Source organism: Mustela erminea, chromosome 12 (assembly GCF_009829155.1).
Source record: "Mustela erminea isolate mMusErm1 chromosome 12, mMusErm1.Pri, whole genome shotgun sequence".
Lineage (NCBI taxonomy): Eukaryota > Metazoa > Chordata > Mammalia > Carnivora > Mustelidae > Mustela > Mustela erminea.
In genome coordinates, this window is record NC_045625.1 from 86,874,022 (window position 1) to 86,887,988 (window position 13,967).

Genomic DNA, 13,967 nt, shown 5'->3' on the forward strand with positions numbered 1-13,967 from the left:
CCAGCTCTCAAGCTAGCCCACGGGGTCCTCCTGGTAAGTTACCTTCCTTCTCCTGAGGCTCTGAACCCACTCTGTGCCCTGCCTGCCCTACCTTTTCTCTGTTTCTTTGCTTCTTGAAGGTTCACTTGGCCTTTAGGACCAGCTTGGGCACCTAACCCCTCTCTTGGGAAGCTCTGGCCCTGCTCTCCTGTCTTCCCAAGTGGGATTAGAAGCCTCTCTCCTGCTCCGCTCTTATGCAACCGTGTTGCCCTGTTAAATGGCTGCCACTCTAACAAGGGGTCAACACGACGATTCGTTTGCATAGACCACCACGGGGGAGCTTATTAAAAATACAGATGCCTCCATCTTACTCTACAAATTCCAGCTCAGTAGCTCTGGGGTCTGCATTTTTAACAAGCCCCTCAGGCAATGTTCTTGGGCAGGTGATTCTGGAACAGCCCTGGTTGTGAGCTCTGTGAGGAGAAGCACCACTTCTGCCTCTTGTGTCTGGTTCACGATAAATACAGAGTCCACTGAATGAATGAATGAATGGAGGAGGGCGTGCCCGCATTAAGGAATGAAAGAGCTCCTGTTTCCTCTTCTGTAGAAGATGAGGTTGGAAGAGACGTTCTCTAGGTTTTCTCTTCATGAAGTTCAGGTTATTTTGCCCAAGAAACTTTATCAGAACCATACACAACACACAAGCCCAGGCACCTGGAACCCCTGGGCAGACCTGCCGAAGAGGGTTTAGTCCATGCCAAGATTCACCAAACAACCTGGGACTCACGAGTCACCGTATTTTTGACTCTGTCAATTTTACCGTTAAGTTAGAGACACAAAGGGCAGCAGACACTTTTGTCTGGGTGAATTTGGTCTCATTCTCTCTTAGAGCAAGTAGCTGAGAGGCAGCACCGTGAGAGGCAAGAACCCTTAAGTCTGACGATTAGGGAGGGAGGCATAGGGGAACCAGGGGCCAGAGCTGGTGCAGCAGCCCTCCTTGCTGCTTGGAGGGGGCACAGACATTTAGCAAGGGGAGGAGCTTTTCCTGGCACAGTCTTTGAATGTAAAACTCCAACTCCCCTCCCCCTGAGGACCCTGCAGGTTTGGAGAGACAGCACTGGCTTCTTATAAGAGCTATGGCCTGAGAAAAATGAAGTCTCCCATTGCTTATAACCTCTCACCATTGCAGAGGAAAAAGTTGGCTAGGACTGCCAAGAGCCAGCAAATATTTGGTTAGCCTGGAAAGAATGGGTGCTCATTTTCCAATTCCCACAGACGTCTGTATGCCCAGTTCCTTTTATTAAAAACTTCAAATCCAGAGATCAAGTCGAATGGCACTCCAGGCTCTGAGCCTTCATCTGTATCCTGGGGAGCAGGACCCAGAATCTAAACAAAGAAAAGCTTCATCAATAGAGCTCGTGAATTTCCTCTAGGAACAGGAGCCGGCGTAATGCAAGGATCGGCAGAGGGTCTGAATTGCGGTTTTCTTCGCATGGGTGTTTATGGAAAGTGCTGGAAGACGTGGCTCAGTCCGAGAGGGACAGCAAACTATGGCCCACAGGACAAATCTTGCCTGCTGCCTTCCCTGTTTCTGCACAGCCTGGGAATTAAGAATGTTTTTGATTTTTACAGTTTTAAATAGCTGAAATAAATCAAAAGAAGACAAATATTTCATGACATCTGAAAGTTGTGTGAAATTCAAACTTGTGCCCACAAACACGGTTTTATGAGAGCATAGCCACACCCATTCGTTTGCGTGTTGTCTGTGGCTGCTTTCGAGCGACAGGACAGAGCGGCTGAGACTGAGACCATATGGCCCGCAAAGCCTAAAGCAGGTCCTATCTGGCCATTTGCAGAAAAAGTGTGCAGACGCCTGGAGTAGGGGATGGAAGGCCTGGCTCTCATTGGTACTTGAACTAAAAGCTAACAAAAAAATAAATAAATAAAAAATAAATAAAAATATAAATATATATAAACGTACACACACACACACATACATGCACAGTTAATTATAAAAGCAGGTACCTTTTTAACCTAACAAGTGGGTCAACAAATAAAACAGTGCTGGTCAGCTCCACTGAAGGCCTCATGTGTCCTTTTCTCCTGACCACAGTTAATCAGTACCTGGACCTTTGTGATAACGTGTTCCTTGTTGTTTGTGATACTTCTACCACCTAAGTTCTGTAAATGAGTCACGCTTGCTCTTGAACGAACCACATATAAATAGAAGAACACCGTGCGTTTGCTTTTGTGTCTTGCTTCTTTTTCTCAGCCTAGTCCGTGAGACTCAGCTCTGAGAGTGTGTGTAACCGCCTTTGCTGCCTGGCCTGTTGCTCTATGGCTTTAGCCTAGTCCGTCTCTTCGTTTTACTGTCGCTGGTGGACAGCTGGGGTGTTTCCAGTTTGGGGCCAGTTGGGACGAGCCATGCCGTGAACACCTTGCGTCTGAACCATCGTTGACTTACGCAGGAGTCTCTCTGGAGAGGGAGAGGAGTGGAATTGGTGGATTGTGGGCAACGTGTGTCTTCAATTCTACCAGTTAATGCCAAATTGTTTTCCTAAGACGCTGGGCCTGATCGCACTCCCACCAGCTGCCTCCTTGTTGAGGGAGCAGAGAAGCTCCCTGAGTCTGTCAGTCAGTTCTCTTTCTATCTTTAAACTCTGAACCCCAGGATCTGCTGCCTTCAACCCCCCCAGACAAGGTGAGGGAGACCCATCATCTCTACTGCTTCGTAGCTTAGGTCTTAAAAAGGTAGCAAAAGACAGTCAATATCCCCAGAACGATCCTTGGGAGAACGTGATCTTTTCTAGGCTGATGGGCTTGGCTGCGGGTCAGCCAGGTGTGAGGATGCCCTGACCACCCTCTCCCCCAACCTGATGGCGCTGGCTCCAGTGATGAGAGCTGAGGAAGGAGGCTCATGGCAGCCGATCGGTCAGGAGGCCTTCCAGAGCCTGCAGAATGCATGGAGGGGGCAGCTGCCCCTTTCTCCTTCAGGCAATCAAAGGACTTCAAAGATCGGGTTATCAGCTCCCAGGTAGCAGACATTTGTGTCTTTTTCTGCAGGGTTTTGGGAAAACAAGGCTTAGAAGGCCTGATCCCCGTTAACCAGCGGGGCCGTAATGCCCTCACCTGAGGGACCCAGCACTTAGCGACATTTCTGAGGCACGATGTAGCACAGCACTGAGAAGGCACGAATAAACCCCAAACCCTAGCACACATTTATCCAGTTTGTGAAGCGGATTAATAGAATAACCAATAAAACATGTATAAAAGCTTTAATTAAATCTGATGAAATAAAACTTCATGTTTTATTTATGGACACTCCCAACATGTAAAGGATTCGGGGACACATTCATTTTTACTGCCATTTTGTCCTCATATCTATAATTAAATCCAGGCGGCAGTTCTGGCCCAAAGCAATGCGGCATTTTAAAGCTGGCCCTGGACGTGCCCTCCCCCCTCATCTGCTTTTCATTATAATTACCATCCCAACAGGAAGGAGGCTTATGGTAAAACAAAACACAATAATCAAACAAACAAACAAAAAACAAACAACTCCCCCCAGGGTGTTCCCATTGTGTTTCAGGAGGCCAGGCTGAAGGAGCATTTCAGGCAGGTGGGCGGTTTTCTCCAGTTCCAGTTTTATTCTGTACCAAGGGCACAATCCCTTCATTTTACTTTTGACATTAAAAAAAAAAAAAAAAAAAAGGACTTCATGAAACAAGACAAAATAACTTATGATTATACGAAACATAACTGTGACAAATCACAAAACTATACATATTAATAGAAAAAAAGTGTACCTAATTCTTTAAAAGATTTATGACAATAAGCACCAGATGTGCCCCGAAAGAAAAATCGGCCCCATATCCAGTATGATATATGCAGTTCATTTCTCTACGTGAGTGTATAGCCATGTACAAGAGTCTGTGTGATTTATGGAAACCAGATTTCCACTTTTCCCCCCCAAAGTGCTTTATGTCAGCAACATTACACAGGATGGTCTTCTGTCTGTACACAATAAATCTCGTCTTTTTTACATTCGCCATTTCTCCAATGACTGGTTTTTGGTGTTTTTTTTTTCTTTTGCTTTATCCATTGCAAGAAAAAAAGAAAGAAAGAAAAAGAAAAAAAGTAACCGCAGAAATCCCGCACCACCAACAAAAAGTGCCATTCCAAAATGCTGCTAGAACACATCACAAACAGTCAAATAAAATACCAAATAATTAAACTGGACATTTACAGTCACTATTCCCGATACTTCAAGGTGACTTGAGAATCAAGGTTCTTGGGCAGGGGAGCTGGCCCTTTACCTCTGCTCTAACCTAGGAACGTGCCTGACAGCGGGGAATTTAAAAACAACACAACACCACCAACACTCCGCTCTATCAGTGGGTCCTCTGAAGGCCTTCTGTCTGCTTTTGAATCACCTATGCAACCTGGGGGAAATGGGGTTTAGTGAAGGGAGACACCCCACAGGACCAGTGCAATCCTTAATAATGTTTAGCAGCTGATGGGCGGCTAAATTACAGCTGACATTTTGAGTCGGTCCCTTTAGGGAATTAAGACGATGCTGCAAACGAAATGTCTCTCGATAGACTGATTTTTTTTTTTTTTTTTTTACTGTAATAGGATAATTGGCTTTGGGCTGTGTGTATTTTCGCAAGCACCAGTTTTGTTTTTTGTTGTTGTTGTTTTGTTTTTTTCAAAAAAGGGGAATGACAATCTCTGCTAGGATGTTTTTGAAAATGGCTGGTTATATACCAAGTAGAAAAGGGCCAGGAAATGGAAGGGAATTAATTTTTTGAAGCTTCTACTTTCACTACTGCACACACGATGATGAACGCATCTCTGAACCCTGTGCCATGTGAAAGCCAGCAAGGGACTCATCGGAAGGTCGGGTGAGATTCTGGAAGCGAAGACAGCCTGCGCCATCTCCAAGGAACCTGAACGTGTCAGGCCCTGAGAGCTGAGCTCAGAGCCGCAGCCACCAGGAAACACTGACAGCCTCGTGAGGGGACACGAGCTTGCAGGCCGTACTGGGCCCCGCTTCCCGCGCACTCCCTCTGCTCACACCAGTGCCCTCCGGGCCGGTCTCCATTCCTGCTGAGGAAGGAGGCCCTGCAGGTGCAGCTCCCCCGCAACGCCCCAAAAGCAGCAGTGAGGGGAGAGAGGGGCGGGGCTGCCGGAGGCCAGGGTCAGACCGACACTGGGGCAGAACATCTCCCCCAGCCAGAGAGGAAGTGACATCCAGAATGCCTGAGGCTTCACGCGATACAAAGCCACAAGGCAGGGCTCCCGCCACTGCAGTAAACCCCTGGCTCTTCATCTTTTTCCTCCTCATCACACAAAATAGGAAGTACATTCTGAGCTCCTCAGAGACGCTTCCCTATTTAAGGCCCTGCACGTTCGTTGTCTAAGGCTACGGGAACTCGCCTCCCTTTCCAGGGGGGGACACAGGACACACGAGGGTCGGCAACATTAGCATGCCCGTGTCCTGGTTTAGACCAAGGGGCAGAACCCACGGAGTCTGCAAGGACGCTGGCAGCCCACCCGCAGACTGGGAAGCCTGGGAGCCTTCCCTCGCAAAGCGGAGCAGGAGTTTTGTAAAGCGAGTGACCTCCCTCCTGTGCAGCTCAGGACGCCTGCACGGTGGCCTTTCTCAGACAGAGCTCACGAGTCCGAGGGAGTGGACTGACCGCGGGTCCTGGAAAAGCGGCCCCCACGCGTGGCTCGTCAGTCCCCTCACTCTGTGGCACGCGGGGATCAGGTCCAGCCGTGCAGCCCGACTGCAACGACTTGCCTCTCGGGAGACAAAGGGTCCCCAGATCCCAAGTGTGACACCGCGCCGGTGAACCCTCCCTGGAGACTGTAATGATCTCAGGGGGGCAAAGAGCACTGTTTGATTTTATGAGAGGAAAGAAAATGAAATGTGACAGTCCTGGAGTATCAGGCTTTACCCCGTGTCTTTGGGGTTTGCCTACTTTTTAGGGCCTACGGGTCAGACTTTAGATCTTTTTAAGAGCTTTGTAAACACATCCCAGAAAGTGGCTCCCTCCTCAGGGTTGCTATCAAACGACCAAGCGCTCTGGGAACATTCCAGGCCCTCGAATGAGAGTTTCAGGAAAAAAGTGAACGTCTGCTTACCTTCCCTGAACTTTCCCTCTACCTGCCTCAGGGCGACCTTGCGAGGGCTGATCAGGCGAGGGCGGGTGGGCATGACTGAAGGCAGACCGGCAGGAGGTGAGAATAATGAGGAGGAGAGGACAGTGCGGGGGAGGGACAGACAGACGGGTGAGCAGGTGTCCGAAAGGAGGTGAGCAGAAGCTGTGCGCAATCACTGGACATCGGGCACCTCTAGTCTGGTCTTCTGAGAGAACCCAAGATCTCAGCTCGGGGGGCCCTGCTCTCCCATCTTCTACAGAGGACGACTCGGCACAGCGCCGAGCGGAGGCAACGGCACAAGCAGTCGAGCGATCTTTTCCGTGGAACGAGGTCTTCCAGGTGGAGTCCCTTTCTGCTACAGCCCCGGGGAGGGGGCTGGGCTCAGCCCGTGTCCCTCAGGTGGCTTTTGTGAAATAGGAAACTCCCGTCCCAGGGGGGGCTCACAGGCACGGTGAGGAGAGGCCAGGACCAGCGACAGCGGTGGCAAAATGGACGTGACTGGGGTGATTACAAGAATTCTTTGCATCCCAAGAACAGACCACTATATATATATATATATATATTTTTTTTTTTCCTTTAAAAGTAGATGTAAATAACAAGTCTTTAAAAAATAAAAGAACGAAGATAAGTTGCTGGAATATAAAAAAGTTGTAGTGCCTTTCAAAGGACTGTGCTTCACAGAACCTTCTTATTTTGCTTTTGGAGAAATATTGCAAAGCAGTTGGTTAGCACGGGCATGGTGAGAGGAGAGAGGCAGCCGCTCCTGGGGCTGCCAGGCTGGGGCCGGGGGCCAGGAACCGGGGCTGCTCCAGGAGCTGAGCCCACGCTGTGCTTTGGCGGCAGGTTTCCCTCGGTGCCTGGTTTCGCGGGAGCCAGCGGGGACGGTGAGCGGTGGGGGAGCAGTTCACTGTGCTTCTGGCAATCTGGCTTGTCCTTCCCTATCTGGAGTCTGGGCAAGGGTGGTCCCCAGACTGTGTTTGCACACACGCATCATTTCACTGGTGTCCTCTGAGCGGACAGCCGGAAGCCACAGGTGTCCGGGAGAGCGGCTCTCGATTCCCTTTGAGAAGACAGTCCTGCTGGTCACCAGCAGGCCCAGAGAGAAGGCGCAGCAGCGGCAGACATTCCTGCGACGCCCGGCCCCGACCCGCCCTGCCTTCCAGAGGCACAGCTGTGAGTCTGCAGCCTCCGCGACGGGGAGGACATGCTCCCCACGCAGTCTACGAGGGCGGGAAAGGAAAAGGCGACAAGCGACACAAAGGTTCTGGATGCCAGCGGGGGCGGAGGCCAGGCGAGCGTTTAGCCTTCAGTATAGACAGAGGAGAGCTGGCTAGGACAGCGGTCCACGGCGCTGATCTGCAGGAACGTGGCGTCTTCAGGCCCGCTGCGAAGGGACTCCCCGAAGAGGCTCGAGGACGCCGAGGGCAGGTCATACACTGGAAGAGAAGGAACAGGAAGTTCAGCGTCCCGCCCGGCCACGCCCCCTGCGTGCGCACGCCGCGCATGCGCGCTCGCGTCCGGCGTCCGCCGGCGCCTGCGCGGGGAGGGAGGCGGCCTTGCCGGCGGGAGGGCCAGAACGCGTCTTGGCACGAAATGCAGGCTGAGCAGAGGTGAAGTGTTGTCGGCAAGGGCGAGGAGGGCCTCAAAAAGGAGATGATGTTGAAGGTGAGTCATAAAGATGGGATTTTCACAGATGGAGAGGTAGGGAAAGAACGTTCTAAAAGGAGGAAACAGTGGAAAGACGGGGGTGGGGGTGGGGCGGCCCGGGCAGGTTCCGGGGCGGCAGGGGTCGGCAGACGTGTGAGGGCGGCCTGTGCGCTCAGGCCTCTCCCGCGGGCTGTGAATGCCGCGCCCAGAACAGCCTTTAGTGCTTCGGCCGCTGGAGACCATCTAAAGTGTTCAAGGAGGAAGGGGGCTTCGTTTGTGGTTCCCTTTTGGAAGGCCGTGCTCGGCGCGGTCCAAGTGGGGCGGGACGGTGCACAGAGCTGTCCCGGGGAACTTGCTGGAAGGCGATGGCTGTGGCGCTGGAGAGGAACCTGAAGAGGAGACACCTCTCAGGGGTAGAGTCAAGAGGACGGGGTGCGGCCCTGTGCCGGGCGGAGCCGTTTCCAGGCCGGACACGGCAACCCCACCCGTCTCACCTGCGAGTCTGGCGGAGTTTCTAGTCTCTGACAGCAACCCACCTGCAATGCCCGAGTGAGCGGAGAAGGCTCTGTGGAACACATCAAAGCCAGCCTGCCCCATGGACGTGGGGGCCAGGCAGTCCTCGAAGGAAGGCGCCCCGCCGCAGGGGCTGCTGGGCAGCACGGTTCTCTGGGAGTCGGGGTACTGGGGCGGGCAGAATGTCTGCAGCTGCCCGTAAAATCCTGCAATGCAAGCACAGCCGTGAGTTCCCGCAGAGCCTAAGCCCCCAGTATCGCCCGGAGGTCGCCAGACCCCCACTCAGCCTGGCTTCAGGTGACAAGATGCCTTCCCCTCTTAAGCCCACCTGTGAAATCTTTGCAGCGAGCATCTGAAATGCACTACTTGAGCAGAAGCCTCTTCTACCTTCAGGGGCAGGCAAAGCTTGTTGGCTTCTGACATTTTTATCTCCTGCTCCAGGAAGGGCAGCTGAAGGGCTTCTGACCTCCCCCACATGCTCTCAAGAGTCCTGGCGACTGCAAGTCTGACCTGCAGAGAACATGCTTGCCCCATCCTTCCCACCAGGTTTTGAGGTCTATCTTAACTTCCTTTATATTCTGTTCCGCTTTTCACATTTGGTAAAACCTGAAATATGCTCTTAACAAGGCCCACCCGGGGGAAAAAAAAAAAAAAAGCAACATAGATCTATCTATCCCTCTGTCCTTCTAACAGATAAGTTCATACACATTTATATCCTTCTGACTGTTTTGAACAAGTACATAAAGTCCCATAGGTTGGGATGTGCTCTATTATTATTGCTGATCTTTGCAGTAATTGGGACAACTGGAGGTGAGGATATCATGTAATGAAGAAATATGGGGAAAGACTGCTTAATATCTGAAAATAATCATCAACGTTCTGCTGATTTTGTTTCATTGATCTCTTTCAATGTTTTTTCTTATGTGACGGAGGTTTCCTGGGGGGCTTTTGTGGTCCTTTTCCATAAGCCCTCTACACCTCCCAAGATACTTTACCTTTTCCTTCTTTTTTCTGGTCTCATGACACATTTAAATCAATGGATTGTTTTCCTAGAGTATAATACGCTTTTACAAATCTAATAACGAAATCTTCACTTGATACTTTATTGAAGGGAGAGCTGCAGCTCACCATGTCTGTTTGCTCAACTGCAAAGCGTGACGGTCTGTTTCACTGGCTACTGTGAAGATTAAGGGATAAGAGAGACCATATATAACATTTTAAGATTCTTCAAAGCATCAGTTATTACTGTTATCACTACTCCGGTAGCAAAAAAAAAAACAAAAAACAAAAAAAACAAAACCGTAAGGATTAGTAGAGACTGTGACCCATGGCTCATATTGATGGTTCATAATGATGGAGAACATAGGACTGATTCATGGACTGTGGCTCCCTAGTCCTATGTGCCTTCCTCCACTAGAACTGCACCTTCTTCTTAACGATCAGTAGGTAGGGAAGGTGTTATCTGGGTTCTTTTTAGCTCTCTTGAAGTATAACCAGGGCACACCGACATATCCAGCCTACTGTGCTCATCACCTTTCTCATTTCTGGCTAGTGTTCTCAAGATGGCCTGTATAAACGTTCGCATCACCCTTGGCCAGGAAGCCTGTACTGTGGCTGCTGGGGACATCGCCAAAGCATGTGTGCAGTAACTGCTCCAAAGGAGACCGTCTGGCTCTCTAGGAGCTTGTGATCCAAGACGGAGGGACCCATGAGGAATTATGCATGGGGCACTCTCGCAGAAAATGAAATAATATCCTTTCAAAGCAGACCGTAGAATACTTTATATAAAGAATCTGGAGAAAAGTGCACATAAGGTTTGGGAGGAGGATTAAAAGCATGTATAGCAGTATAGACTAGAAAAATACTTGGGAGAATACCATGTCAAGGCAAGAGAAGAAAGAATGGGAAACCATTGGCCCTTCTCTGTTGGATCCCCAAAGGGTTCTGTGTGATCTTGACAGACAGATGGAAAAAGGACCCAACCAGACCACCTGAAGACACAGATAACTGATCAACCAATATGGACCAACTCGAGCCTGTAGACAACAAAGAAATACAATCAAGACAATAATACAATACCACATTCTACCTATCACATTAGCAGAGATTTCAAGAAATCATTCGCGGTGCCGGTGTGAGAATGACAAAGTCATTTCTGTCCAGTGTTGCAAGACACTGTGAGAGGCAAGCTTCTTGGAAAACCACTGGACACCTGTATCTAGAGCCTGAAAGGTGTTCACATTCATACCCCTGAACCTGGGGATTTTACTTCTGAGGAGGTATTCTCAGGGTCTATTCCAAAAACAGAAGAAATTCTGTATCGACATGGTCATGACTGTGCTAGTTGTTAGAACAGAAAACCAAAGAGCTAAATGGGCAACCGTAAGGGAACGGTTCAGCAGAGTGGTACATTTACATGATGGGAATATTAAGTAGGCACTAAAACATCTACAAGTTTTTTACAGCATGGAAAGACCATTATATAAGGTTCAGAAGAAAACAAAAACATGCAAAATTGAATATAGAGACTGGGCACAGACAAAAAAAAAAAAGTCTTTCTTTTTTTAGAGAAGGGGAGAAAGAGAAAAAACACAGGAGTGGTGGGAAGGGGGAGAGGGAGAGAGAGAGTACGGAGGGACAGAAGGGGTGGGAGAGAGAGAATCTTAAGCAGGCTCCCAGCATGGAGCTTGTGTGGGGCTTGATCTCAAGACCCTGAGATCACCACCTGAGCCAAAATCAAAAGTCGGATGCCATACCAATTGAGCTGCCCAGGCACTCTGGCAAGACAACCTTTCTATGGTTGTCTTTAGGCTGTTTTTTGATTTTATATTTTTCTGAGTTTGAATAGAGGTGAAGATCATGCTGGAGCCAGACTTCCTAAGTTCAAGTCCTAGCTTAACGACTTACCCACTTACCCACAGTAACCTTACTGAATTACTTAACCTCTTGGTGTCTATCTTCTAATAGGTGAAATGGGGCTAAAAGTAGTACTTATACTTCATGGAGTTATTATGAAGATTAAATGAGTTAATATTTACATATTTTAGAATATGATTTGATAATATAATTATATAGTTAATACCTATTTTATATAATACATGTGTTTGTTAAATAAAATTAAAGTGACATTTTGTAACAACCTGTCCTCAAAAACTAAAAAACCTCTAGTTATTAAGAGAAATAAAATTTTCAAAAGGGCAATAAGTAAGTCCTTCCTTCATAACCCAGTGTGAGAATGGACACAGCAGCAGGCATGAGGCACACACCCACTTCCCAGGCAAAATTCTCTGGAACATTCTTGTTCCTGTGGGGGCCTGAGCTGTATGTATCTTGCCCCTATTGGTTCCTAGATCCTGCACTAATCGATGCGTATCTTGGTTTCTTCACTTACCTCGTGTAGCAACAATTATGAGTGGTTTGAAGGAACCTGGGATGGGTGGTTTCGTGGTGTGGGAGGTTCCCTGGACTGGTCTTGAATTTGGGTACCTGGTGGCCATGCACAAATACCAGGAGGAAAACATGACCATGAACCACCATGGTTGGTTTATTAGAAGATAATGTCACCTCACTGAGGAGAAGAGAGGACATTTGCTATTTCTATCACTCTGCTGGCTCAGATCAGATTCGTCACCCATCAATTCCCCGACAGCATTCCTCAGAGTGCTGTTACCCTTCCAAGAAGAGAAGCCACTTCTCACTGAACTCCCACAACTCCCCAAATAGGGACGTTAATCATTCAGGTATGTCAGGTACATGCATAGAGACCTTCTTGGCTTTTTGTGAAAACCATTTCTCTCTCTTCTCTTCTGCTTCTAAGAGGGCAGGAATGTTACCTGGTTTCAACCTCCATCAGTGTTCTTATGTGAAGAACACTGTGTGTGTAAGTACAGAAGGTCTGTCATGACACCAGGTGCCATCCCCTAGACTTCCCCTCCGCCTGGATCAGTGTGAGAAGGCAGAGTGGACTATAATTCTTGCCCGCGGCTGTGTTGGCTACACAAGAAGCGGCTGAAACCAGAAAGGGCCTGCGAGCATGTCGGATCACTCTCACAGCCAACTCCGGGAAAGAAAATCCTCTTTATTAAATCCCTCCCTCCCAGAAGCCAGGCACTGGAGATGCCAAGTGCACTGGTGTGAATGGCTGTGGTCAAATCAAAGGGCTTTAACAGACCCTCTTCCCAGTGTGATTTCCATAAAACTAAGGAAATTTTTAAAAATTCCACTAGGGTCTTGCCACACACACAACTCCCCAGAAAGCTTAACCCATTTTCCGATGAATGGCTCCTGTATTCCAGCTGTTGGATTTCTTGTAGTGAATTTGGATGAAACTCTACCTCTCGACCAAAAGCAAAATGAGGCAAGATGTTAGCACATTTTGTGGGCGTAATGCGTAAGAGTGATGGCAAGGTCAGCTAATCTGTCAGTCGGTCCGTCCGTCCGTCGATGATGATGATCAGGGGCTGACCAAGGTGCTGTTGGGGAAACCAAGAAACAGGATAATACCTTGTCCTCAAGGACTGGCAATGCAGTTGGAGCAAGAGCACACAGTTACAACAGCGTAAGGACACACACAGACCTCCACGTGGGCAATAATTCCATTGGCTGTCACCTTCCATTATAAAACCACCCCTCCTCCATTTTACATGTTCTTCTGCCTCCAAAAATGGCAGGGGTGGGGGAGGGAAGAATCTACAGATAACACTGGGTCTACCCAGACTGCAGGGTCATTCCTCCTCTTGTCAATTTTGGGAATTTTTTTTCCCTTCTAAAACCACACCTGTTTTAATTATATGTATATTCTTTAAAAAAGTTTGGGAATTAATTGTACCACCCAGAACATGTAGAATAGTATAAACAAAGAAGGGAAAAACTTTTTTTTATCTCCACATTCAGATAGGGCCAGATCCATTATCAGAACTGGAATGTTCTATGTATTGCCAGGTCTTCTGTTTTCCCCCGTAATGTTCTCTATGCTCTTCACGCGTCATTGACCTTCATTCTTAAAGAAACCTTCCTGTCTTGTCCCATGGGGTCACTGATCCTCTGTGACCACGGGTTCGATCAGTTGTCCACAGTCACTCCTGCTGCTGGGCTCCCCCCAAGCTGGTGTGGGTCTCCTTCCCGAAGTGGAAGGTGGTGGGGGACATCCGAGGAGAAAGGAACTTGACTGTGTTAGCAGAAGCGTGTTCTCTAGGGCGGCACTGCCCCACAGAACTCTCTTCGATGAGGGAGACGCTCGCTGTCTCCGTCTGTCTGTCTTGCTGTCAGTACCGGAGCTGCGTGTGTGTCTGAGCCTTCGCGGTGCAGCTGGTGCAGTGGAGGGATGGGTTCTTTCACTTTAATTCATTTTAATTAATTAAAACTTAAGTAGCCACGTGGGGCTCATGGCTCCTGTCCTGGACAATGGGCTCTTGGGCCGTCTGCCTTCCCAGCCTCAGCAGACCTTGTTTCAGAAATATTTCTGGCTAAATTCCTGAAGGAAAAACACATGACCCACCATGAAGGGCTTAAATAAAAGCAGACAATGATTCTTAGACTCACGGCCTCCAAGATAGGAAATATATTAGACTCTTGGTTACATTTATCTTTTCCTTAAAAATCTACCACTCCAATCTTGGTGGAGAAAACCAGAATATACCTACATCAGTAAGCAAACAACAGTC

The 13,967-nt window shown here is 48.7% G+C and overlaps 1 protein-coding gene across 1 annotated transcript in view; it reads right to left on the reverse strand.

Annotated features, from left to right (window-relative positions):
• Positions 1–6,610: 6,610 nt before the first annotated feature.
• Positions 6,611–13,967, reverse strand: part of GLIS3 (GLIS family zinc finger 3) — a 492,256-nt gene continuing 484,899 nt past the window's right edge. Inside the window, exons 10-11 of the mRNA XM_032308765.1 lie at positions 8,328–8,510; positions 6,611–7,580 (exon numbers count right to left, since the gene is read on the reverse strand). Of these exons, the coding sequence (XP_032164656.1) occupies positions 7,444–7,580; positions 8,328–8,510 (320 nt within the window). The 3' untranslated portion in view covers positions 6,611–7,443. The remainder of the gene's footprint in view (positions 7,581–8,327; positions 8,511–13,967) is intronic.